The sequence below is a fragment of the Saccopteryx leptura genome, chromosome 5 (genome assembly GCF_036850995.1).
Source record: "Saccopteryx leptura isolate mSacLep1 chromosome 5, mSacLep1_pri_phased_curated, whole genome shotgun sequence".
Classification (NCBI taxonomy): domain Eukaryota; kingdom Metazoa; phylum Chordata; class Mammalia; order Chiroptera; family Emballonuridae; genus Saccopteryx; species Saccopteryx leptura.
In genome coordinates, this window is record NC_089507.1 from 162,126,283 (window position 1) to 162,152,568 (window position 26,286).

The 26,286-nt window shown below is 44.6% G+C and overlaps 1 protein-coding gene and 3 pseudogenes across 1 annotated transcript; 2 read left to right on the plus strand and 2 right to left on the minus strand.

Moving 5' to 3' along the window:
* Window positions 1-3,138: 3,138 nt before the first annotated feature.
* LOC136407230 (small nucleolar RNA U3) lies at window positions 3,139-3,216 on the minus strand (annotated as a pseudogene).
* A 2,597-nt stretch (window positions 3,217-5,813) lies between these two features.
* On the plus strand, window positions 5,814-6,545 carry LOC136406591 (GTPase IMAP family member 5-like; annotated as a pseudogene).
* Window positions 6,546-11,322: 4,777 nt separating this feature from the next.
* Window positions 11,323-26,286, plus strand: part of LOC136406420 (GTPase IMAP family member 9-like) — a 421,274-nt pseudogene continuing 406,310 nt past the window's right edge.
* LOC136405461 (GTPase IMAP family member 2-like) lies at window positions 17,153-19,352 on the minus strand. Its single transcript, XM_066384892.1, is given in 4 exon segments — window positions 17,153-17,863; window positions 17,866-18,468; window positions 19,090-19,149; window positions 19,295-19,352. Coding segments are annotated over 3 exon segments (1,044 nt in total). The 5' UTR covers window positions 19,121-19,149; window positions 19,295-19,352; the 3' UTR covers window positions 17,153-17,453.

Here is a 26,286-nt window from a genome sequence, read left to right on the forward strand (position 1 = left end):
GGTGGAGAAGCAGATGGGCACTTCTCCTGTGTGCCCTGGCCGGGAATCGAACCCGGGACTCCTGCATGCCAGGCCGACTCTCTACCACTGAGCCAACCGGCCAGGGCCAATATAGTAGCTATTCTTTTTTTTTTTTTTTTTTTTACATTTTTCTGAAGCTGGAAACAGGGAGAGACAGTCAGACAGACTCCCGCATGCGCCCGACCGGGATCCACCCGGCACGCCCACCAGGGGCGACGCTCTGCCCACCAGGGGGTGATGCTCTGCCCATCCTGGGCGTCGCCATGTTGCGACCAGAGCCACTCTAGCGCCTGGGGCAGTGGCCACAGAGCCATCCCCAGCGCCCGGGCCATCTTTGCTCCAATGGAGCCTTGGCTGCGGGAGGGGAAGAGAGAGACAGAGAGGAAGGCGCGGCGGAGGGGTAGAGAACCAAATGGGCGCTTCTCCTGTGTGCCCTAGCCGGGAATCGAACCCCGGGTCCTCCACACGCTAGGCCGACGCTCTACCACTGAGCCAACCGGCCAGGGCCAATATAGTAGCTATTCTTAACACAACCTCCAAATGTAAATCTCTTGATCTTGTATTTTTATTTAGATTCATTAAAGAAAAAGTTTGTTCACAAATAAAAGTTGAGCTGAAGATTACTGAAGATATTGTAGTTTATGTATAATGATTTAAAAGTACCACTTATTTCATTTCCAGTGTGTCGTATAGAGAATATTAAAAATTTAATCGCAGGCCGCATAAACTCATTACACGAGCCGGATCCGGCCCATGGGCCGTATGTTGGCCATGCCTGGCATAGGCCATTGACCTGTGACACTAAGGTCCCAGGTTAGAAATCCTAAGGTCTCAGTCTTGAGTGCAAGCTCAGATGGCTTGAACGTGGGATCATCAATATGATCCCATGGTTTCTGGCTTGAGCAAGGGGTTACTGGCTCAGCTGGAGCCCCTTCCCCACCCGATCTAGGCATGTATGAGAAGCAATCAATGAACAAATAAAGTGACAAAACTATGAGTTGATGCTTCTCACATTTCTCCTTTTCTGTCTGTCTCTCTATCTCACTAAAAATAAAAATAAAATTATGTCAATGATTAAAGACTGAAAGCTTTTCCCCTAAGATCAAGAAAAAGGCAAGGATATTCACTTTTTTATTTCTATTCAACATTACTCTGAAGTTCTAACCAGAGAAATTATGCAATAAAAGTAAACAAAATATATCCACATTAGAAAGAGGTAAAACTATCTTTACTCACAGATGACATGATCTTATATATAGAAAATTCTAAAGAATCTACAAAAAAAATCAATTTGGGCTAATAAATTCAGCAAAATTATAGGATATAAAATCAATATAAAAATCTATTACATTTCTGTATGTTAGCAATAAATGATTATAAAATAAAATTTTAAAATTTTATTTACAATGGCATCAAAACCCAAGCACTTTTTTCTCCCAGAAATGTAAAAGCATATCTTCAAATTGACATAGAGTTGCAAGGGATTCCAACAGCCAAAACAGTCTTAAGAAAGAACAAAGTTGGAAGATTCAAACATGAGATTTGCTTGGCAGAACACAACACAGTCTCTCTGTCTTTTCTTATTTGGGTGGTAAAGGATCCAGATAAAAAAACTTCACCTTCCTACATGTCAGGTGCATCTGACAGCTACTGAGCTTAGGAGTCTTAACAGCTGGACTGGGCAGGCCCTGCTCTCAGCTGAAGAACTTGCTGGGGACATGTCTGTACCTGTGCACAGGGGCTGGACAACACTAGCTTGCCCCCAGGAAGAACCACTGGGGCCTGACTGGCACTGCTGCACTCCCAGGGAGGTTGGGACTCTACTTGCTGAGAGGCAGCTTCTCAGCACCTGTCCAGAATGCCTACATTAGTAGTGATTTAGGGACCACACCCTTTTCTGTAGCCACCAGCTATAGAGCAGGGTGTACTGACTTCCTGAACAGGCCCCCCCAGTCCCACTCACTCATGACCACTGCTGTGTTCTGGGATCCACAGCTGGCCTTGACTATGTCTGAGCCCAGGGGGAGGTCCAGTAAAGCTGGGAAGGGCTGCATGGCTATGAAGGGGTCAGGGGCTACATCTTCAGCCCCAGCTCTTCCCTTCCCTTCAGAACCATCTTCATTCAGTCCAGTGGCTTCAGAGAAGCAATGAGAGTGATGATGGTACTGATGGCTAACACTTACTAAGCATTGACACAATTATTCTAATACAATAGCCCTATAAAGCACAATATTATTTAGCTCCAAATCTGAAACCTTCAACCCCTATGTCCTCAGAAAGAGCTGGAGTGGACAGGTGTGTGAGTACCAGCTTTGTTATTTCCCCACTCCCGTAAGGTGCTCAGCGTCCTGGTATCTCAAGGATGTCACACATCCCTTCTGAGCACTGTAAGCTCTCAGTTCAGCATATGGTCAGGAGTCCGGAATAATAGAAATGTGTGGAAGTCAAGAGTTGAGACTCAGCCCAGGCCAGGTAGCTCAGTCAGTTAGAGCATCATCCTGAAAGAACAAAGTTGCAGGTTCAATCCTTGGTCAGGGCACATCTCTGTCTCTTTCTCTCTGAAATTAATTTTTTTTTTAAAAAAAGGTGAGACTCAGCCCTGGCCAAATGCCTCAGTAGATAGAGCATCTTCCTGGCACACTGAGGTCACGGGTTTGATCCCTAGTTAGAGCACATATGAGAGGCAACCAAAAAAAAAATGGATAAATGAGTACACAACTAAATGAAACTAATAAGTGGAACAATGAGACGATGTGTCTCTATCTCTCTCTTTTCTCCTATCTCTCTCTCCCCCCTTCTTCTGTCTCTCTCAAATCAATGGGGAAAAAAGAAAGAGTTGAGACTCACATTCCTCGGCAACTTTCTTTCTGTCTTCTACCAGGTTCTGGTGGGCAGAGCCAGCTGCCCTGATTCATTCCAGCCCCAGATAAATGTTCCCAGTTTCTGAAAGAAAGATTAAAGGGGGCCCTAATTCGGTCTGCTGAAGGCCCCTGAGTCAAGGCACATATGAGAAAGCAATCAATGAACAACTAAGGTGTCGCAATGCACAATGAAAAACTAATAGTTGATGCTTCTCATCTCTCCATTCCTATCTGTCTGTCCCTGTCTATCCCTCTCTCTGACTCTCTCTCTGTCTCTGTAAAAAACAACAACAAAAAAACAAACTATAGAAATGATCCCTGAAAGTATAGTCTTAACAACAAAAAAACAAAAAAACAACACCATCATCACCACTGTCATCATTTATTCCAACATATTTTCTGAGGTTTGGAAACCTCAGAAAAGCTTATCGACATAGGAGAGGTGTCAGAGGATTTGAGCAGGTTTGTAAATTTCAGCCAGAGTCAAAGATACCATATGGGAAAAGGTGGTGAGGAAACCCTCTTCTCTGCCTTAAGGGAAGGGAGGAAGGGAGGGCAGGATGGGGAGGAAAAGAAAAATGAAAGGAAGGAAGGCAGGAAGTAGTCTTAGTATATTCTGATAATGTGAAGATGGTGATTTCCTGAAGAGGGCCAAAAATGAAAAATCCACTAAATGAATAGAAAAAGGTGCAAACATTATTTGTATATAATGGAAGCAATCTGAAAAGCAAACAAAGTATGAAAACAATGTTTTAATTCAGTGGTAATCAGTAAAATGCAAGCATAAACAGTTAAGACATCCTTACTTATGCCCATAAGGGTGATAAGAAAATTAAAAGTTGACGTGAAGATTTGGGGAAAGCTCACACCTGACTGGTGTTAGCAGGAATTAGCACAGCGCTCTTGGGTTATATCTGCTGGCTGTATCTAGTCAGATGGGAGCTGTCTATCCCAGACAAATTGTTGCACATGTGCAAAGAGATGTATAGTACACGGGGATTCTTTTGAAGCAAGCACATATTTTGGAACAGCTTAAATGTTTATAATAAATATTTGGATAAAGTGTTATATAAATAATGTCTTTTATGCAAAAGTTTAAAGTGCAGAAACAATACTTAAAAAAGTTTGAAGTGCAGAGCCCTGGCCGGTTGGCTCAGTGGTAGAGTGTCAGCCCAGTGTGTGGATGTCCCGGTTCCAGAACACAGGAAAGCAACCATCTGCTTCTTACCTCTCTTTCTTCTCTCTCTCTTTCTCTCCTTCTCCTCCCCTCCTGCAGCAATGGCTCAATTAGAGTGAGTTGGCTCTGGGCACTAGGATGGCTCCATGGCCTCTGCCTCAGGGGCTAAAAAATGGGTCCGACTGCAATGGAGCAACAGCCCAAATGGGCAGAGCATCGCCTCCTAGTGGCTTGCCGGGTGGATCCTGGTCAGAGCACGTGTGGAAGTCTGTCTTTGCCTCCCCTCTCATTAAAAAAAAAAAGTTTAAAGTGCTGAAATAGATACATGTGTCTGAAGGAGTGTAAATACACAAATGAGAATGATGATACATAAAAGCATCAGGGTCACTGGCCGGTTAGTTCAGTGGGACAGAGCGTTGTCCCAACACCAAGGTTGTGGTTTTGATCCGTGTATGGGCACATAGAGGAAGCAGCTGGTGAATGCACAACTAAGAGGAATAATAAGTAATTGCTTCTCTCTCCCTCCTTTCCTCTCTCTGTCTCTCTAAAATCCATCAATTAAAAACACACACACAAGAGAACACCTTCAGAACTTTGGTCATTTCGGAGGGCAGGGGGAGGGGCAGCGAGAGGAGGCAAAACACATCAATGGAATTCTGTGTAATGTTCTAACTTTCCAGTCAAACAGAATAGCTACAGGGAAAATGCCGAAATACTCATTGCAAATGATAGGCTTTTTGTTCCATAACTCTGTACTTTTTCACTTAAACACTTTGCTTTGTAACTGCATAATATTGAAAACTTTGTAACTGCATAATATTGAAAACTGAGAGTAATATAGTCACATCTGAGGTATTGTATCGCTGTATGTCACATCCTTGCCTATTCTAACACCAAGATGAGTGACACAATATTAGGCCTCATTTGAACAAAACATTTATGCCAATTGATGCCAATGGTTGTGCCAATTTCTGTTTAAACCTACTGGGATGCAGAAGGGTGATGACTGGGAGACAGGGACCTCAGCGGCAGCTGGGACAGCACTGGCTCGACACTGAGCAGGAAGTGAGTATCTCTTGAGTCTGTCCTGCATGTTGGTTCTTGCTCTGTGGTCCTAGCACCTTTGTCTCTCCGCAAAATGCTCAGGGGCTGACAGCAAACTCGCCAGGACAGAGAAAAAATTGCCTTGTTGTAAATGACTGGCTTGTTTGAAGTCCTAGGAATTTCCAGGCCCGAGAAGGAAGTTCAGTGTACCTTCCCGTGGGACAGCAGGGTAGGGACAGGACTCCTTCACCATCTGACAAGAGAGGAAGTATGTTTTCTAGCAAGTTTGACTACTTTGATGACAAAAAATAAAATAAAATAATGTTCCACTCCTCATTCCATAAACAATGCTTTCTTCATCTGATGCCTTTTTCAGTTGGAGGGACATAAGCAACTGATTTAACACATTTTGTGTTTTCTTTTACACTTAAGGGGAAAATGGGTAAATGTGCATTGTGTTAGCAGGGCATTGTGTTAACATCTCCTCCTTTGCTTCAAGTTCTATATGGACATTTGCAAGTATAATGTGAACTAGGAACTTAGCAATGGAAGTGGTTCCTCCATGGAGAATTCTTCTTATTCTAAACTGGAGTTGCCCCTCAGGCCTTCCTGACTCTGTGTGGACACATTTTTTATTCTTTTCTTGTTTTTATTGTAGAAGAGAATGGAGACACATCTAAAGATCAGATATGGAGCTTTGGCTGAAGGTAATGCCTCCAGGGTCTCAAGGGGCACCGGTCTCTCACCTCCAACACAGTGACAGGAACCCAGTTATTTTAAACGGAAGAAGGAAAAAACAATTGCTCATTTATTCTTTCTCTCCCCCAACATCACACTCGCACCTGACCCCTACAGTACCATGCTCTCGTGCACAGGACACGGTGGCCATGAGGAGGGTGAAGGAGGTCTTTGGGTCAGGAGACATGAGACACGTGGTGGTCCTCTACACCCACAAGGAGGACTTACATGGGGGGTCCGTGCGTGAGTACGTAGCCACCACGGACAACCTCAGCCTGCGGAGCCTGGTCCAGGAGTGTGACAGGAGGTACTGTGGCTTCAACAACCGGGTCACAGGGAGGAGCAGAGGAGGCAGCTGGAGGAGCTGATGGCTGTGGTCAAGAGCCTGGAGCGACAGCACCAGGGAGCCTTCTACACAAACGACCTCTTCTTCAGAGCACAGCTGCTCCGGGAAGGCGGCGGAGAAAACCACACGCACTACCTGGCCGAGGTGCACAGGTGCATTGAAAAGCAAAAGCGAGACATGAAGAAGATGAATCACTGGGTGTACAGGGTGTTCCTCGGAGTCAAAGAGTGTTTGCTCTCTCACATTGGGATAACTGCTTTTCTTGTGATATACCTTTTGATTCTTCTTGCCGTTTTAATTCACTTGGGCATTACTGGTGGATACTGAGCATTTTCAGCTGACTTTTCCCGTCAGCTTTCTTTTTTCAGACTCACCATCTCTGTCTACGTTTGTAAGTGATTTAATTTACTTAGTGCTTAGTCTCAGTTCTGATTGATTTTCCTTACGTCAGACATGTCATTCATGTTCTCCAAGGGCTTCAAGATAAATAAAACCCAGAGGAAAAAAATGTTTCTTTTCTTTTGTCTTATTAAAAATTATCAATGTATATAATAAATGAACTGGACACCACCTTGAAATCTTTGGGAAGAGTAGGCTTTGCAGGAAGGAGGGTGAGCAGACTGTGGTGTTTACTCACTGTTGACGGAGAAGACATGGTATATTAAAATCTAGTAGAAGAACTCCTCACTTTATTCAGAAACGCACTCTGGCATCATTGTAAGCTATAAGGGAAGATGCACATGGCTGCCCCTACCCCAGAGAGGTTGATGAAGTTTGGGGGACAATTCCGGAGCTTGAAGTGTCCTTAGAGGGAAGAATTAGGGGCCTGGACTTGAGGGGAAGAGAGAAAAGGGGTCACAGAGGCGGGGTGGGTGGCACCTTGGGCAAAGCAGAGGCAGCGAACGGGAAATAAGGGTCTGGGCTGCATGGAGCAGGGACAGAGAAGGAGCAGACCACACAGTCTTGGACTTTATGCCATTTAAAGCTTGGAGAGGTCTTTCATGGAATCAGTAAGTGTGAGGTAAGAATCTAAGACCAGAAGACTTGGTTTGAGAGTACCTGATTGTTTGAACTTGATATTTGCTTTGGACTTTGTTTCTGTTTGACATGGGTGGCTCAGTCTCAGTTTCATCAGAAAGTCTAATAGTCCGTGTTTTAGCTGACTATTAGCCACAGCTATAAGCCAACGACTGATTAGAATTGTTTTCCAAGGTTTGTAAATGGGACATGATCTCTTATGTATGAGCTTTCACTCTGTTACAGAGCAAGAATTCCACTTAGACAAGATCTAAATTGATGGTTCAAACGGGAAAAGATGTTACTCCCTGTCCAGACCAGTAAACCTCAGAAAGGGGGGAAATGAGGGAATGAGTCTTTTAAACACTCTAAGTCTTCCTTCTGGAGGACACGGAGGTGCTGCGGCCCCGCTAGCAATGGGTGACTAATGCCACCCCCACCCGGTATGGCAGCAGGAGCAGCAGGGAAACTGTCCCAACTCCATGTGAAGGGGGGATCTGGCATTTTAAAAACTCAAGTGTCTGGCCCTGGCTCTATCCACTGAGCCAGTGGCCAGGGCCTCTGGTATCCAATTTGTTATCTGTGACTGTTGTAAATACTCAGTTCAGAATCTTCTGGCAGCAGGAAAGGGCTGTGTCTCCCCGAGTTCCCCCAGCTGGGTGTCCTAGCTGTGTGCGGCTGCTGCTTGTTCTCTCGGTTGTTTGAGGTTGTTTGCAGGCTCTCTCTCCATCTCAGCATGTTGGCTGAGAAAAGACATTTTTGGGGGTGCTTCTCTTTCTGTAGCATTTGGCCTCGTCCTTCCTGTCATCTTGAGCCTGTGTTTGAGGTTGGCTTACAATTTAAATAATTTTTTTCATGAAGTGAGAGGTGGGAAGGCAGGCAGACAGACTCCCACATGTGCCCCGACCAGGATCCATCTGGCAAGCCCCCTCAGGGGGATGCTCAGCCCATCTAAAGCCACTGTTCCGTTGTTCAGCAACTGAGCTATTTCAGCCCCTGAGGTGGAGGCCATGGAGCCACTCTCAGCACCTGCGGCCAAATTGCTCAAACCATTCTAGCCATGGCTGTTGGAGGGGACGAGAGAGAGAGAGAGATAGAGAGAGAGAGAGAGATAGAGAGAGAGAGAGGAAGAGAGAAAGAGAGATGAGGAAGGGGGTAGGTGAAAGGGGAGAGGGAGCAGAGGAGAAGCAGATGGTCACTTCTCTAGTGTGCCCTGAGTGGGGATTGAACCCAGGACTTCCACACACCTGACCAACGCTCTGCTGCTGAGCCAACTGGCCAGGGCTGTGTTCTATGTATTTTAATGCATGAAAGCTTGTATTGTCTTATTTTTTAAAGGATAATACCCTCCTGTAATTTTTACATAGCATTATTTATTCTTTTTAAATTAAAATGATTGAGGTGACATTGATTAATAGCACTGTATAGGTTTTGATTGTACAGTGGTAGGATACATCATCTGTATATTGCATCATGTGCCCACCACCCACAGTCAGGTCATCTAAGGTCACCATATATTTGACCCCCTTTACCCTATGGCCCCCTCCCCTCCATCCCACTGGTAACCAGCACACTACGGGCTGTGTCTGTGAGCGTGTGTAAAACTGTGTGTTCAGTCTTCTGTGGGAGGGTGAGCTTGCTCTACCCTGGGGGCCTGGGGACGCTCTCGGGCTGGGGTGGTCTCAGGACCAACTGAGCTCACACCAGCATGGCGGTCTGCCCACTCCTCTGAAGAGTTCAGGAGTCCTTCAGTACCTCTGTCTCTCTCAAAAACACACAATTTAAAATTTTTCTTGTAGTGTTGTGGAAGTTGTTGACAACCACTAAATTCTTCTGTAAAGGGTCTGAGTTCAGAAAGAGTTAGGGCAGAGCGGGTGCGGTGTGTGTGGAGGAGGGGTTGGAGGTCCTGGGAGCCCAGGGCAGGGAGCAGGTGCTGAGGAACGGGGTCAGGCAGGGGTCAGAACGTCTCTCTGAGACACCCTTCCCCCGTTCGCTCATCACCAAGGCCTCTGTGGTCCACCAGGACAGGTGTGAGGTGGGGTGGGAAGGCCGTGTTCTGGTAAACGTGCACGAATGCAGAAGGGCAGCCTCTGGGTGGTTGTGGGGATGGAACATGAGGAGACGGGAGAAAAGGTGGAGGAGAGGACAGAGGCGTGGTGTGAGATTCCTGGTGACAGTGAGCTTCATGGCTGTGAGTCTCAGGGCTGCACAGGGCTCTGTGCTTGGAGGGGCCCCTTCTTGGTTTAATTCTCTGTAATATCATCTTGAACTCCTCCTTTATTTTTGATCAAAGTGTCTGGTAGTTTCCTTTTGAGCCCAATCTTATGAATTACAAAGTTGGTCCTGAGCTGTGTCTTTATTGGAAGTTAAAAACTATTACCAAGGGTCCTTCAGAGTGAAATAAGTTCTTAATGCCAATAATATGGTCCAATGATATGGTTATTAACACCATCATTTCCAAAGCTAGCTGCTTCTATCCATGGGTACTCACCCTACTGTCCACTGCTTCCAGCCGCATAGGGTCCTCTTAGTGCCCACCCTCAAGCTTAAGCACCAGCTGATCAAACTTTTAATCTACTGGTTCACAATGTATAATACTCTCAATAATTTTATGGTGATACAAAAGAAAACTAGATCATCCTGTCAACTGTGACCACTGTGACAGCCTGACTGTAACCTGGAAACAATCTCAAGAGCCTGTTGATCCACCCCCCTGGGTAAATCTCAGATAAGCTGCCTGTCTGCCCTGTGGTGAGAGTCGGTAGAAAGGGCGGGAGGGAAAGGTGCCTGCTGACTTGTCGGTCATGCCGACTTTCAAGCTTGCAAGAGCCCTATGGAAATAACCAGAGAAGCTGTGTGGTCACTGGAAGACTCTTCTTTAGCCTCCTCTTCCTCTTTCCCCTTGGATACCAATAGTTTAGACCTCTTTAGCTTTGTACCTGAGTCTTGTTAATTTTTAAATGGGTATCTTGAGACCCTCCTGAAAGACCACAATCAAAACTCATATCATATAATCACTAGCAAGCACCCCGAGGATACACCAAGTCGCATTTCCTACTCTCTTCTCCCAGAATCCCCTGCAGTCTCCCACTGCACTGGGGAACACGACCAGACACTGTGCCTGAGTTTCTGGGCAAGACTATGGTAATTTCCCAGGTGCAAAACCCTGAGGTTGCTGGCTTGAGCCCAAATTTGGTGGCTTGAGCAAGGGGTCACTGGTTTGGTTATGGCACATATGAGAAAGCAATGAATTAGCAACTAAGGTGCTACAAGTATGAGTTGATACTTTTCATCTCTCTCCCTTCCTGTCTCTCTATCAGTGTCTGTCCCTCTCTCTTTCTCTTACTAAAAAAGAAAAGAAGATAAAGAAGAATTACATCATTAATAAGGGCTTCTTGTATCCACCATAGAACCCAAACACCAACTGTAGCTTTGGAAATTTAGGTACCAGAGCAGGGTCACAGAAAAAAAGGGTTCAATTTGGTAAAACTGAAGCAGCCAGCAGGTAATGGGGCAATATTTCTGTCTCTTTAAAGGCGAACATTCCACACGGGCCCCACCCACTCCGAGCCCCGTGGCTCAGTGTTTTGGGTGGTTCAAGCACTTTCCCCTCCCTCACAGTTAAAGCATAAGCACCAGCTCAGAGGACTACTTTAGAGAAAACCTGAGAGCTCCTCAACCTGTAGAATAGACGGTGAGCCTGGATCAGAAGGGCCTTGAGGACAGAGCTGTGAGCGCAGGAAATCCGGGGAGTGGGGGGAGTGTCTGGTCCAGGAAGGGACCAGGGTCCAGGGACTGGCCTGCAGTGCAGCAGGGACATGTGGTCAGGGTGGCCATGGTGAAAGGCCAGGTGGGGAGTAAGGAGCGTTATTAGCACAGTGTCATAGGTCTCATGTGTATTTACTTATAAATAAATTTTTATTGATTTTATAAAGAAGGCTAGAGAGACAGAGAGTAAGAGATATAGATAAAGGGAGTAAATCATTCATTTGTTGATCCACTTATTTATGCACTCATTGGTTGATTCTTGTATGTCCCTAACCTGGGATCAAACCCGCAACATTGACATATATGGGCAATGCTCTAACCAACAGGACTCCCACCAAGCACATCTCTTACTTAAAAGGACACGTGTGCTGACTGGTGAGTCTTCACTCATTTGCTCCTGTGACAGACTGATGCAAGAGAAGTCTTCCTTTTACCTCAGTAGGATATTAGTGTCCCCAAGACAGGTTTTTTCAGCTCAAAGACAATTCAGAGACCACCCAATCTAATCCCCTGTTCTGACTGAAGAAGAAGCTGGATCCCAGCGTGAGCATGGACTCCCAGGGGGGTACCCTCATCTCCGATGACAGAGGACATTTAGAATGTGGTTTGTGGAATCCTATCCATGATTTAGCAGAGAGAGGCTGTGACCCCAGTAGTGTGACGTATGAGGTGGGGAGGGGTGCCCTGGGGGAGGACTGGCCATTCTGGAGAAACAGTGCATGAGAAACTCTCCTGTGAACTCCCTGGGTACAGGCTTCCTGCCAGTTCTCCACTCAGCAAGAGTGTGGACCCCTTCCCTGCCCTCTCTCCATCTACCTCTGATTTGATGGGATTTTAGAATCACGCGCCTGAGGAGATACCAGGAAGAGGTGCCGTGTGCAGTGGTTAGGAGGGGACATGCTGGTCAGACAGACTTGTAATTGGATTTCTGCTCTGCCCGGTACCTGTTAGCACTGTGACCTTGAGCAAGTGTCTCAACATTTTGAGGACACATCAATGTTCTCATTTAAAAAGTGAAAATATTTTTATTCAATCTTAAGAACAAAGGTTATTTTATTTTATTTAGAAAATAAAACTTAACAGGGTGACATCGATGAATAAAAACAGCTCTATAGTGTTTGAACTATTGATTGTGTTGTGTGCCCATCACTGAAAGTCAAATCATTTTCTGTCACCGTTTATTTGTCTTATGTGTGATATTTTTATGTAACCACACTTACTAGTCCTTTCCTCATTCTATTTCTTTTTTTGTTGTTGGTTTTTTTTTACAGAGACAGAGAGAGTCAGAGAGAGGGATAGACAGGGACAGAGAGATAAGAAGCATCAATTATTAGTTTTTCTTTGCACATTGCAACACCTTAGTTGTTCATTGATTGCTTTCTCATATGTGCCTTGACTGCAGGCCTTCAGCAGACCAAGTAACCCCTTGCTTGAGCCAGCGATCTTGGGTCCAAGCTGGTGAGCTTTGCTCAAACTGGATGAGCCTGCACTCAAGCTAGTGACCTCGGGTTCTCGAACCTCGGTCCTAGGCATCCCAGTCTGATGCTCTATCCACTGCACCACCACCTGGTCAGGCCCTCATTCTATTTCAAATCTTAGAAATATCTTCCCTAACACCAGCTTACAGAGAGATTAACCATGTTTGTTTTATTATTTATATGGATTAGATTTTACATGTAAACTTCTCATCCACATGGCAGTTGAGTGGCGTGAGGCACAGGTGCCATCTTATCTTTTCTACGTGGTTCCACGGTTACCCCACAGTCACTCTACTAACCGTCTTTGTCCTTATGGATGTGAGATGCTGCCCTCGAAATCTGTAACACAATGCAATTGAAGTGACTATAAGTGCATATATTATAATATCATATGTTTAACTTGGTCTATTTTAGAATTTTCAGTTTTCATTTCTCTGATCTCTCCATTCGTGAGCCAACATTGTTCTGCTGTAATTATAGAAACTACAATGTGTGACTCCTGGTGGACCTAGTCCAACCTCCTTGTTCATTTTCTTGATGGTGTCAGATCATTCTTTTTTCTTCATCCAAATGACCTTTGTAACCCATTGTTTTAACTTTGTGATCCACTATTTAACTTTCTAACCTACTATTTATCACCTGCAGGAAAAAAAGAGTGATGGCAAGAAAACTTTAATTTAGGTTATATAAAATCATGTTAGAAAAGTATCCATTGATTTCAATCTTATGAAATGCTTTCAGCACGAGTCAGTGTTGCATTTTGTCAAATGACCTTTCTGCATCTAGTTAATTTTCTTCTTCTTCTATTAACATGGGATGTGTTGTGACAATCAATTTTCTAATTTTGAACCATCCCAGTATTTCTAAAAGAAGTCACACTTCATCATAGTGCATTATGTTTTTTAATGTCCAATAAATTATTTAGAATTTGTATTAATATTTCCAAATGAGACATGTCTATAGCTTTATTTATTGGTGAAATCATTGTTAGGTTTTGGGATGAATATTATACTTGATTCATTGTGATAATTGTAAGTTTCTCTTCTTTATTATATCATATGAGCAGGATCAGCTTAGTTAGCCCTGAGATGATCAGATGTTTAAAGGTTAGATGAGTTTCCCTGTGAAAGTACCCAGACCTTGTGCTCCTTTGTGGGAAAATGCTACTTTATTATTTCTTCCACAGTAACTGAGATGTGTCATGTTTGCTCTCACTGAGGTCAATGTCATAGACTATTGCACATTTTCAGGGAGGAAAGAATGAAGAAAAGAGGTTTAGGAATGTTGCCCTCTTACATAACTTGACCTTTTCCCCCTCTCCTTCCCTTCCTTAAGGACTTGTGGGCACCTACACCCCAGAGCCTCTTGACAAGAACATGGCTGGTCATCAGGACAACACTCTGAGGATTGTCCTGGTGGGAAAAACAGGGAATGGGAAAAGTGCGACAGCAAAAGCATCCTTGGGAGAAGTGAATTTGATTCTACAATTGCTGCACAACCTGTTACCAAGGAGTGTCAGACAGCAACGCAGAACTGGAAGGGGAGGAACCTTCTTATCCTGGACACCCCAGGGCTCTTCGACACTAAGGAGACACTGATGAATACCTGTGAGGAGATCAGCCTGTGTGTTGTCCTCCCCCACTCTGGGCCTCATGCCATCACCTGGTTGTGCAGCTGGGCCACTTCACGGAGGAAGAGTACAAAACAATTGCATTGATCAAGCACATCTTTGGGAAGGCAGCCATGAAGTATATGATTGTGTTGTTCACACACAAAGATATGTTGGTGGGTTAGTGCCTAAGTCAGTTCATAGGAGAGGCAGACATGTACCTACGAAACATCATCCAGGAGTGTGGGAACCGCTGCTGTGCTTCAATAACAGCCCAAGTGCAGATGAGGTTGAGAGGGAAGGTCAAGTACAGGAGCTGGTGGAGCTGATAGAGAAGATGGTGCAGGAGAATGGGGGGACTCACTTCTCTGATGCCGTCTACAAGGACATAGAGGAGAAGCTGAGACGTCAGGCAGAGGCCTTGGGGATAATCTATGCTGATGAATTAGCAAAGTAAATTAAACTATTCAGGGCTAAATATATCAGATCAGAAAAAGGAAGAAAAAATAAAATACCTAAAGATGAGATATGATGAATGCATTAAAAATATACATAAAGGCCTGAACTGTGGTAGTGCAGTGGATATAGCGTCGGCCTGGAACGCTGAGGTCACCAGTTCAAAACCCTGGGCTTACCGGGTCAAGGCACATATGGGAGTTGATACTTCCTGCTCCTCCCTCCTTTCTCTCTCTCTCTCTCTCTCTCTCTCTCACTCTCTCTCTCTCTCTTCTCTAAAAAGAATTAAAAAATTTAAAAAACATATGTAAAGAAGCTGGAAGGAATATATTTAAAGAAAATTTAAGTGGTTTATGCACTATTCTTTATAAAATATGGCTTGCATTTTGGAAATAGGGTAAATTTTATTTTTTCTTCTTCTTAAATTACTACAATTTGTTATTATGGTAGGTTGTATTTTCTGAAGATGGCCATAACACTATCCTCTATTCTATCTATTATTCTTGAAATCTTAGATTTTAACTCTTTCTGTGGTGTGTGTCCCCTGCCTTTAAATTTGATGGGCTTTGTGACTGTTTTCATAAACAGTGGGAGGTTGTAGCTTCTGAGGGGGATTAGGGACAAGGCCTCCTTGCTCTCTTGGGGTGCTTGCCCTTGGACCTTGGCCACCATGTTGTGAGGAAGCCCACGTGGCCCGTGGAGGGGCCGCATGAAGAGGATTGGAGTCTCTGGCCCACTCCCCCCGCTGCTCTTACATCAGCCAGCAGAGCCTACATGGGCGCCGTGCACGGGAGGCAACTCGGACGTGGGTTCTCCCGCTGCCAACTGAGCGCTGCAGATGGAGCCACAGAGAACAAGGAGGAGCCACCTACCGTGTCCTGCTCCGCTCTCAGATTCCTGTGAAAATAAATGCTTATTGTTTTCACCATGAAGCTTTGGGGTTGTTTGTTACACAGTGATAGCTAACCTGAAGCATCTTTCCCACTCATTCCTCCCACCCACCCCCACGATGCCAGCACACTTAAGAAGTGACAATATTGGCATACACTGGCAATAGTATCTCATTGAGTTCACAGACTCAGTTTAGGAAGATTCAAATAAGAACTCCTGCACGCACCAAGCATGAGCACCACTGCTGATGCACATGGTTTCAGTCTGCGTCTCTGAGCGCTGTGTTAGGGAAGCAGCCGGCTTCTCCAGCAAGATGCTGTGCGGTCCATGGAGGCCTGGATGTCGCTAAATATTCTTACCATTTTTCTCTCTTTTCTTTTTTAAGGCACCATCCTAACTTAAAATGGCCCTGAGTATAACTTAAAACTCTCTTCTGTGCCAAATACTTTTTATTTTCCTCTGCAGATCCACACTTTATCCTCCTTCACCTTAGCTCTTTGTCCCAGGGGGTGATCTATTTGTTAACAAACTCAAGGGGTTCGCCACTTGGGTTGTTCTATTCAAGATGGATACATGGTTGTCACAAGTGAGTTTTATTTATTTGCATCAAGGTAAAGAGACAGGATTCATATCCAAGCTTTGTCTCTCAGAAGGGAGGTTTAGCACTTGCTTATATACACTATTTAGTCAATTTCATGTTGATGTCTTTGTTTTTTAGTTGGCCATACTTACCCAGGATGAGTTCTTGTCAACCTCAATCTTTTTTATAGCTGGTCTGCAACATACTGTGTTATATTTTAACATTTAGCAAGACTAGCATTTAGTAAGAACGGTCTAGACCAGGGGTCCCCAAACTACGGCCCGTGGGCCGCATGCGGCCCCCTGAGGCCATTTATCCGGCCCCTGCCGCACTTCTGGAAGGGGCACCTCTTTCATTGGTGGTCAGTGAGAGGAGCATAGTTCCCATTGAAATACTGGTCAGTTTGTTGATTTAAATTTACTTGTTCTTTATTTTAAATATTGTATTTGTTCCCGTTTTGTTTTTTTAGTTTAAAATAAGATATGTGCAGTGTGCATAGGGATTTGCTCATAGTTTTTTTTTTTATAGTCCGGCCCTCCAACGGTCTGAGGGACAGTGAACTGGCCCCCTGTGTAAAAAGTTTGGGGATCCCTGGTCTAGACCTTGAGGCCCTTGTCCAATTGGACAAGATCAGTGGGATCTCTGGCTGTCTGACTTCTGATTGGCTTCTGCCAATGGAAGTTCAAGCAGGAGATTCCTTCTGGGCACAAGAGCAAGGTCTGGTGTTTGTTTTACCGGCCCTCTCCCTGTAAAGTCATCTGCAACATTAAGCCAGACATCACACCTTCTTCTCTACCCAACTCTCCATCTGGATTCCAGTTCTCATCCACCCCCTTGGGGTTAGGGCACAATTTCCTCACTGTTACCAGCAGTGTCTCTTGTCATTTCCATGTCTTGTGTCCACAGCTTATAGGAGGTTCCTGCACTTGACTTTCTCCCAAGTCCCTAATTAAGTGGCCATCTCTGTTGCTATAATTCTCGTAGATAAATGTTAACGATACCCACTTTCTTTGATACTAATTTTGTACCCAGTGTTTCTCTGGGTCTGCCCATGACAGTCACCAGGTATGTTAATGTGATATATGTTGTTAGTGGGCATAATTGTTTTCATTGTTGAAAGAACAGTATTAAAAATGTGATCTCAGGAACTTTACAGGACTCATTATTGTTATTACATTCAGTAGAAATTTTATCTTTTTAAAATTCAGTGGATATCATAACATTTTAAATAAAAAAATCAGTTTCTAAGAACATAAAATTGGTTTAGATATTTGCAAATGGGAGAAATTTTATGTATACAGCTTTCAAACATTTTTCGTATTTTATTTCAAAACAAACAGTAACTTTTATAATAATTTGTTCATTAGTAAATGAAGTGATATTAATGTTTTAAACACTTTGCAGCATCTGAAGCATTGACTGACGTCAGGCACCACAGTATATAGAGGAGGTCCGGTGACTCACCCTCTATATCACAGTGATAGTTACTGGTCCATCACTGTCCTCCAGGACTCTTGCATTCAGACCAATGTTCCGTCCAGGAATTACCATTAATTTTCTGCGCACAGTTAATGGTGAGCTACAGAACAAACTGCACAAGCAACAGAGTAAGCAGTAAGAAAAACAGCATATTCTGAGCAATACACAAAATAAGAGAATTAACAATTTGACAAACAACTGAATATAAAATAGAATCCACACTAATATTTTGTCTAGGACTCTTTTTAAGCAATTCTCTTTGGCCTCAGTTGTGCGACGTCTCTGAGTTTCCATGTGCTTTATAAGAGCCCCTCTGAAATCCTCTACTCTTTCCTCTGACTGCTCGGGCCCACACGCTGGCCCTGTCACTAGGCGGTACAGCCCATTGGTGTAGTGGGCCCCCTCTTCTCCATCATCAGACCCTCAATCACACCCATTAGCTCCCCCACTTGGTCAGCCCTCTCACTCTCTCTCGCCTGGTTGTTAAAGGCACAAGCTCGTCCCCCACACGCTGCCACCAGCGTGCGTAGGGCTTTGTTGTCTGAGTTGTGGATGTACTCCATCAGGGAGTCCCCAGCGAGGTCTTCCTTGTGGGTGAAGAGGACAATTGTGTGTCCCAGGGCATCCTCTCCAAAGAGCTCCCTCACCCTCTGCGCAGCCTGCTGGTCCTGGCTGGTGAATCGGCCCAGCTGTGTCACCAGGAGTAGCACGTGGGGTCCCGGGGCCGAGAGCAGGTAGCACCTGTGCACCTCTGTGTGCAGGGCATCAGAGTGGCCGGGCCCAGAAAACATGTCTGGCGTGTCAATCAGGACCAGGTCTCTGTTGCCCCAGCTGCCCCCACTGGCGCTGCAGGTCTTAGTGTAGGGCTGGGCGCACAGCTGGGACGCAAAGGCTCTCTTTCCGAGGACGCTGTTCCCGGTGGCACTTTTCCCGGTTCCTGTTCTGCCCACCAGGATAATCCTCAGCTCTGACCCCTGGCCAGGCTCGTTCTTCATACATGGCCCTGTTAAGCGCAAGTGTGATTATTCTACATATCATGTCGATGGAATATTTTTAATGATCAGGAGTTATCCTCACTCATGGAAAAGATATTCTCGCGATATTTTGCATTTGGGAAATAGAAACTAACTTCATGATCAAATAAAAGAAAGTAATCACGGTTTTTGAACATCTGGCTTTCTCTAAGACTGCAGCGTATTACCACGTTGGATCCTAGGAAAACATACTGGGGGTGGGGTGGGGCAGGAGAGGGACTTAGAAACGGGTGTCATCGTGCAAGGCCTGCCTGAATCACTCCGCCTGGCCCTCTGGAAGACCAGGTTTATTGAAACTGGAGATTCGGAGCCAAGACTGTGGGTTGCACCCCCAGATGGGTTAAGCACCCTGACTCTACTCCAAGGCCAGGGAGCGCTCCCCTTATCTCAGCTGGTCAGGGGTGTGGTCGTAACAGCTAATACAGTGGCTGGACCGGGGTTATATTGGAAAGGGCAGTGTAAAATGATTCTTCCTTAAGAATAAACAGCTAATAGCTTGCATTCTGCTTAGAGAGGATAGCATGATCTACATATAAAATCGGCACAGAATAAGGGAAATTAAGCATGCACAGGTAAAGTCACTTCCATACCTGAGTGACTGCTTTCATTTTGGTCCATCATTGATCCTGAGGGACAGAGAGACCAGAGACCTAGAAAACAGCAAAAACAACCTATTAACTTTTAGTTCTGAATCATGCAAGACCCTTATATTTTTCTAGTACATTCACAGGCATGCCTGATATTGTTTACACATAGCTGACAAGGTGAACAAACAAGTCACTTCCCCAAAGTCACCCAGCGAGTGTCTTGTTTGGATCCGGCAGCACCTCCAAAGTGAAAAGGCACAGAAAACCCTGGCCACATGTTAACGCCCAAACTCTTTCCAGTGAGGGCTAGTCATTGGCTAAGGAACCTCTGCCAGTAATGTGTAATCTAAATTATATTAACTTCACAGTTCCTGTAAACTGGCTTCACATATGCTGAAGGAAGTCACTCTAAACTGTTTCCCTTAAAATAGGGTGAGTGTGTTCTTTAAAATAATTTTACTTGAGCATAACCTGGGAACTAGACTGCACAACTTTCCCAGAAGGTGGGCTTACCTGATAAAAGACACAGATGGCTCCCCGTTCAAACTGGTGACCTCCTAGCTCAGCGCCAAGAGAAAAAGAAAACAGAAACCCATGTCAGTCTTCTTCCTTTCACCTCTGCTGAGCTTCCCCGCTGCAGAAGAGCCCCACCGTGTGTCAGTCTGACATTCCCACTTATGCCACATAAGCAAAACAAACAGTTCACGTGGGAGGTGTAATCAGGAGTGATTTGCTGTCTTGTGGACCCACTGTCTTTTCTTGTCAATAGAGAAAATGACTTCAACTGAACAGGGAAGCCAGAAAGGCCCCCGGGGAAGCTGGTCCATTCAGTTCCTTCCTACTGGGGCTGTGTCCTTGCCAGCACACATGTGCCTAAATGCCAAGGCGCCCTGAGAAGAAAGTCATCCTCATCACTAGCAGCTAGTTTACCGAAAGCAGTAATGTGGGGGAGGAGGGAAGGCATGGGTCAGGGGACACCTCTGATAGGAGACAGCACAGAATGGGACAGAGGGGGAGCCTGACAGAAGCTGTGTTGTCTCAGACGGAGAGTGACAGTCACCAACCCTCACAGCAATGTGAAATGGCTCACTCTTGGCCTCCCTGGGAGCCCTGTCTCCCTTTCCTGTCCAGCCCTGTCATTCCAGGGAACACACCTTTCGGACATGACCATCTAGGTACTGTCTTGGGTAATAGCCGGGAGTGTCTACACTCAGGAACATTAAATCAAAGAGTCAGTGTGGAAATCCTTCAAGTGTTCTTGTTCCTTGTTTATCTGATGATCATTGCAGCAGGGGAGAGAGAATAGGAAACTAGATTGCCTTTAAATTCACAGACCAGCCGTGACATGTGTTGCTCTCTATCTCCAGCCTTCCATGAGGAGTAATTGCAGGGTCCTGACCTCTCTACTAGGGAGACCTGGACGTGTGTGAACACCACTCTGGTACACACTGTATCACTTTGTCTTGAATTCTTCTGGTCCTTCACTGGGCAGTCCCTTCAGTGTGCTTAAAGTGCAACACAACATAGTCTAGTCCTGCTTAGTTTCAGTAATCTGTCCCTAAAAATACAGCGTTCTGTGTCAAAGTACTAACAGGGACCTATTTTCTAAGTTTGATATGTAAAACAAATATAATGCAATCTATGTCAAACAAAAGCTTATCAATTTTCTGCATCATATATAAAATTCACAAAGCAGCTATTGAACTTTTTTTTTTTTTTTTGTATTTTTCCGAAGCTGAACACGGGGAGAGACAGTCAGACAGACTCCTTCATGCGCCCGACCGGGATCCACCCAGCACTCCCACCAGGGGGCGATACTCTGCCCCTCCAGGGTGTCGCTCTGTTGCGACCAGAGCCACTCCAGCGCCTGGGGCAGAGGCCAAGGAGCCATCTCCAGTTCCCAGGGCCATCTTTGCTCCAATAGAGCCTCACTGTGGAAGAGGAAGAGGGAGACAGAGAGGAAGGAGAGGGGAGGGGTGGAGAAGCAGATGGGCGCTTCTCCTGTGTGCCCTGGCCGGGAATCAAACCCGGGACCCCTTGCACGCCAGGCCGACGCTCTACCACTGAACAAACTGGCCAGGGCTGAACTTTTTTAAATACTAAAAACTTAAAACATTGCTTTCCTGAATACCAAAAAATATTTTTGGTTTAAATAAAATAACCTGTTCGGATGGCTAGTATCATAAAGACAAGAGATAGTGTTGGTACAGCATGGTGACTGTAGTTTTAGCACTGTATGTGGTGTGTACTTGAAATTCGCTAAGAGGGCAGGTCTTAAGGGTTCTCACACACACAAATAAGGTAACTCTGTGAGGTGATGGGTGTGTGAATCAACTTGATGGTGATGCTCATGTCACAAGGTATGTGTATATCAAACCATCACATTGTACACTCGGAATATATAGCTTTATTTGTCTTTCGACTTAATAAAGCTGGTGAGGAAAGTAATAAATAAATAAATGAATAAATAAGTAAATAAATAAATAAATAAAAAGACAGCAAGGAAAACTTGTGAGGAACCAGAACATCATTGGTGAGAGTGTTAAATATAGAGCGTTCTGGGGAAATGTCTGGCGTTTTCTATGTCTTTTATAAGAGGATTAATCATGTATTTCTGCACACAGAACACATACATTTCTTGCCAAATTTATTCCTGATAATCTAACTTTTGTGTTGTTATTCTAAATTAGAATTTTTCCTTTCACCCTGTTTTCTAAAGGGTTTTTATTTTGCATGAAGGAATAAATAATTTTTGATAAATTAATTTTACAACTGTCTAATTTATTTATTTCGGTATTTATAAAAAAATAGTGTTTCCAAATAAATGGTGGGGTTTTTTTTCATTATCTTGGGGCCTTTAGGTTTATCAGACTCAGTTGCAAGCAAAGATATTTTATCCTCATTTCCAAAAATATACCTTTCATTGCTTTTTATTGTATCTGAGGTGTACATTTTAGAAAATGCCTTTTAAGGTGGATTGAAATAATTCCATGAATTGTTTTTCTCTTAACCTATTAACATTGTCATTTGTGTTAGTGAGTTTCCCAATACAGGTGAGATGTCTGTGTAAGGATGTGAAAGGTTGGCCTCCAAGGGATGCAGGCTATTGAGACGGAGGTAAGTATGTATGATGTTTATCTGGGAGTCCTCTCAGAATTGACACTTAGGAAGGAACCCAGGACTGGGCAGAGGATAGTTAAACTGCGACACTGTCTCAATAAATGCCCATTCACAGTAAGAGTTAAGTTTGGATGGATATTCAGAATGAAGGTGAGTGGGCTAGGCTTTATAATTTCATGTACTAGTCATTGGGTGTCAATTTCCCCTGGCAAGGACACTTGACACTTGACTTACAGAAAATATCTCTCCTCAGAAGATGGCAATTTCTAATTTCTGGACAGGGCTGATAGCTCCAGCAGCTGGAGGAATAGGACCTTTTGTTTTTGTATCCTTCCTTTAGGTTTGGAGACTCAAACATTGCTTCTCTTGCCTCCTGAATAGAAGTCCCAACAGAGTGTTAAAGACCCCCTGATGGAATTTCTCCCTGCCAGGTCTCTCCTCCTGTCCTTTCTGAACACTGGCCTGTGCCCATTAGAGGAACACTGTCTCTGTATCTTATCTCTTCTAGTGATGTGAGGACAGCATTAGGGGAGGGTAAGATAGAAGAGTGGAGGGAGGGAGGAAGGAGCAGGCATGGCTGAGTGAGGGGAAGGGAGGAAGGAGCAGGCATGGCTGAGTGAGAGGGCCGTTTCACATTCCCCTATGGAATTTACAAGTCATTGCATTCTTATGGTTCAAGGCTATGCTGGGAAATGGCTCAAGCCAAAAAAAGTAAACGGCATACCTTTTGAGAATCCACGTTAAGATGTATTTGAAAACTGTTTTGTGTAAAATATTTATTTGTAAAGCAGAAATGTTGAATAGAATCTTCTGTGATGATGGTAGTTTTCAATATCTACACTGTTCAATATGGTAGGTCATCACTAGCCAGATGTGATTACTGAGCCCTTGATTTGTGACTGGTGTGATGGAGACAATAAATTATACATTTTATTTCACCTTACTTCATATAATTAAATGGCCTCATGTGGCTAGTGGGTACCATATTGGACAGCTAGTTATCATGTATATGAGTGTTAATAAGATGGTAGAAGACACTGTGTCTGTTGAAGAAGACGGTACACAAGTTCAATATGTCCATAGACAGATAGATATAGATAAAGATGTAGATACAGATATATAAGAATAGATGATATAGATATAGATATGAATGATGAGAAAATGCAAAGTAGAAGAAACAAATTTTTTTAACACCAAAAAATTCTAAACACCAGGCTGGGGAGCTTTTTACTGATAAGTTGAAACTTGCAGGGGCCTCTTTTAGGCCCGAGGAGATGATTGCTCTGTTAACCAGTCTTCAACGCACTATTATATTTTGGAATCATTAAAATTTCGGAGGGTTGTCAAGCTCAAAGAAGCCCTAACCACAGTATGAATATTTGTGATAAACAACTTTCCCCAAAATGCATTGTTTGGATTCAAAATGGACTCCTGCAAATGGACCATGTCAGACCAGTACAAACCTGACAGGACCATGTCTCGTGCCCATCTGGGTAGCTTTATTGATGTCCACTTCGACATCTGCCTCCACCACTTCTTCCCCCACACCACACACCGCCTTAGTGCACGGAAACAGAACAATGGCGATTGTGGTTAATGTTAGTTGGGAAGAACCCTGGCTGTGACCTTTTCAACAGTGTTGAAGTGAGCCCACAGAGATGTTCACCCCAACCTGTTTCCTGAGAGCTTTCTCTGTGCTCAGGAACCTACCGCCCCCTTCTCCCCCCAACCACCTCCTGCAGAAGGACCCTGTGGTATTTGCTTCACATTCTCTCTGAGTTCAACTATGTCTAGAGCAGAACTTGGTTTCTGGGTATTTTTGCCAAGAATGAAAAACAATGGTTTCTGGTTTAGTCTGTGACAGGGAACTACAAGACCCAGGGCCGCTACTGAGACACGCTCTGTCCTCTCAGGGCGCAGGGAGCTGCCTTATCTGGTGTGATCTGAAGGGACTGACACCCCTCTGCTCATATAGGCCCTTGCAGCCCACTGTTCATAAGCGGCCATTCCTCTCTTTCAAGTAAAAGTTTTCCACCAAGACAGTGTGTAGGCAAAGAAAACCCACAAGGAGAGACTGAGTTAGAGGGCAACAGAGCCGAGTACACACCCAAGTAGTTTGAGCAAAGAGTGAGAGCCACATCATCAAATAGCAGGTATTGGCCAGAAGATTCCTTTGGTGTAATCACACCCCACTGCTCTCAGATGGGCAGTTTATTTGTAAAGCAGATGAGCCCTGTAGGTCTAACATGCTACCAGGTCCTGGGTTTGAACATTATTCATTGAAATTATAGAGATTGATCAACTTGCTCTCTTGCTAACTTGATTCTTTCCTCCTGCCTCAAACCCTTCCACACTTTTAGAACCTCTGGTCCAGTGCACAGTAAGTCTGCAAAGAAGCTAATCGTACTAGTTTCCATGACTCTGGGGACCATCAGAGTAAGTGGACCATTTACATAAACTCCAAGAAGAGTCAGAAGTCTCTAGTGTTCCTGGCACGTGGCAGAGGATGGTGTAAGGGGGAAAAGAAAAAGAAACCAATCCAGCTCCATCTCTACAGGTGTCTTCATCTATTGCAAAGTAGACAAATACCAACCCACCTGGAAAAATGGAGTCTAACAGGCAGTGTCTGATTGACAGGCGGAGGAGGATTGGTCAATGATCTCCAGTTGTCTTGGAAGAGATCACAGAGGACATTTTCACTAAAGGGTGGGGACATTTAGATATGTGAGGAGCTTTAGGGGACAAATAGACTGGTGGAAGGAAACAGCATGATGATGGCTTAAAGGCAGAGATAAGAATTGCATGGTGGGGAAAAGTAGACACCTCTTCCATTTATTTAAATCTGGTGAAACACAGTGTTTTCTATCTTACTCTCATTGAACATTGACAACAACACTGGGGAGAAGGGATTATAATATCCATTTCTAAATAAGTCAGACTAAGTTCAGAATAATAAGTTCCTTGCCCAAAGTGACACAGAGAATGAGTGTGGGGCCAGAGACTGGACTCTAACTTCCAGGACCCCAAGCTTAGTGCTGTCACCTTATCAGGTAGCAGAAGAGAAGGAGTTGGACTGTGAAGAAAGCTTGCAGCCTGATTTAAATCTGCCAATTTTAGGCCAAGAACTGTGAACTGACATATAGAACCAGTAGTCTCTTAAGCAACAGAGATGTGACCAACCTGAGTTACGTGACCTTGGCGTGGTCAGTGTAGATTAAATTAAAGAAGCAGAGTGGACAACAGGGAAGTTACTTTGCACCTGCATGAACTCCCCTTTCTCTTCCTTCGGCTACCCCTCTCTGGTTCCCTACAGGGAGTGTTTTACTTACCCACTGTGAGTCTGAGCCTCTCCCCCACTTCTCCCTCTCCTGTTTCTCTTCCCTTTCTCTCTTGCACAATATTCTTTCAACAATCCTGGTCGCCGTTCTTTCCCCATGACATCAGGTCATCGGCAGAACCCAAACTTTCCAAACATCTCCCCCACCCCCATCTTGGCTGGAGGTCCTGACCAATTCCAGAACTCATGGGTCCCAAAGGTCACAAAGAATGGAGGAGAGGCTGTGGATTTTCTGGAAAGATCACTTTAGACTCTCTGGCCAGGGTGCTCTTCAGAGACGGATCCACCCAAAGTGCAGGCATGCCCTACAGCAGGCAGTGCCCAGTCCGTTCCCAGCTTCTCCCACTTCCTGGGTTGAGCACCTCAGTGGAGGAATTTTTTCCAGAGGTTGAATTGATCTGGAGATGAAGCCATGAATTCATGTTCTGAGAGGTGGAGGAAGTTTCAAGGTTCAGGCCAACTGTCAAGCCAGGGTGGTCAGAGATGGTGGCAAGACCCCCCTTTTGTGTAGGCATGACTCGCTGGGGAGTCACACAATACCACAGTCCAGTCTTCCTCCTGGAGTTGAGTGGCATTCGGGAGGAGGGACCCTGGCTTCGTGACATGCTTGGTAGGGCTGGTGGACATTTCTCAGTGACTGTATCACATGAAATTATGTCCTTCTGGAAATTGGCTGTACTTATAGGTGTATTTACATCTGCACTTTAGAACTGAGTTTCCTCTTGAGTATGAAAGAAAAAAAT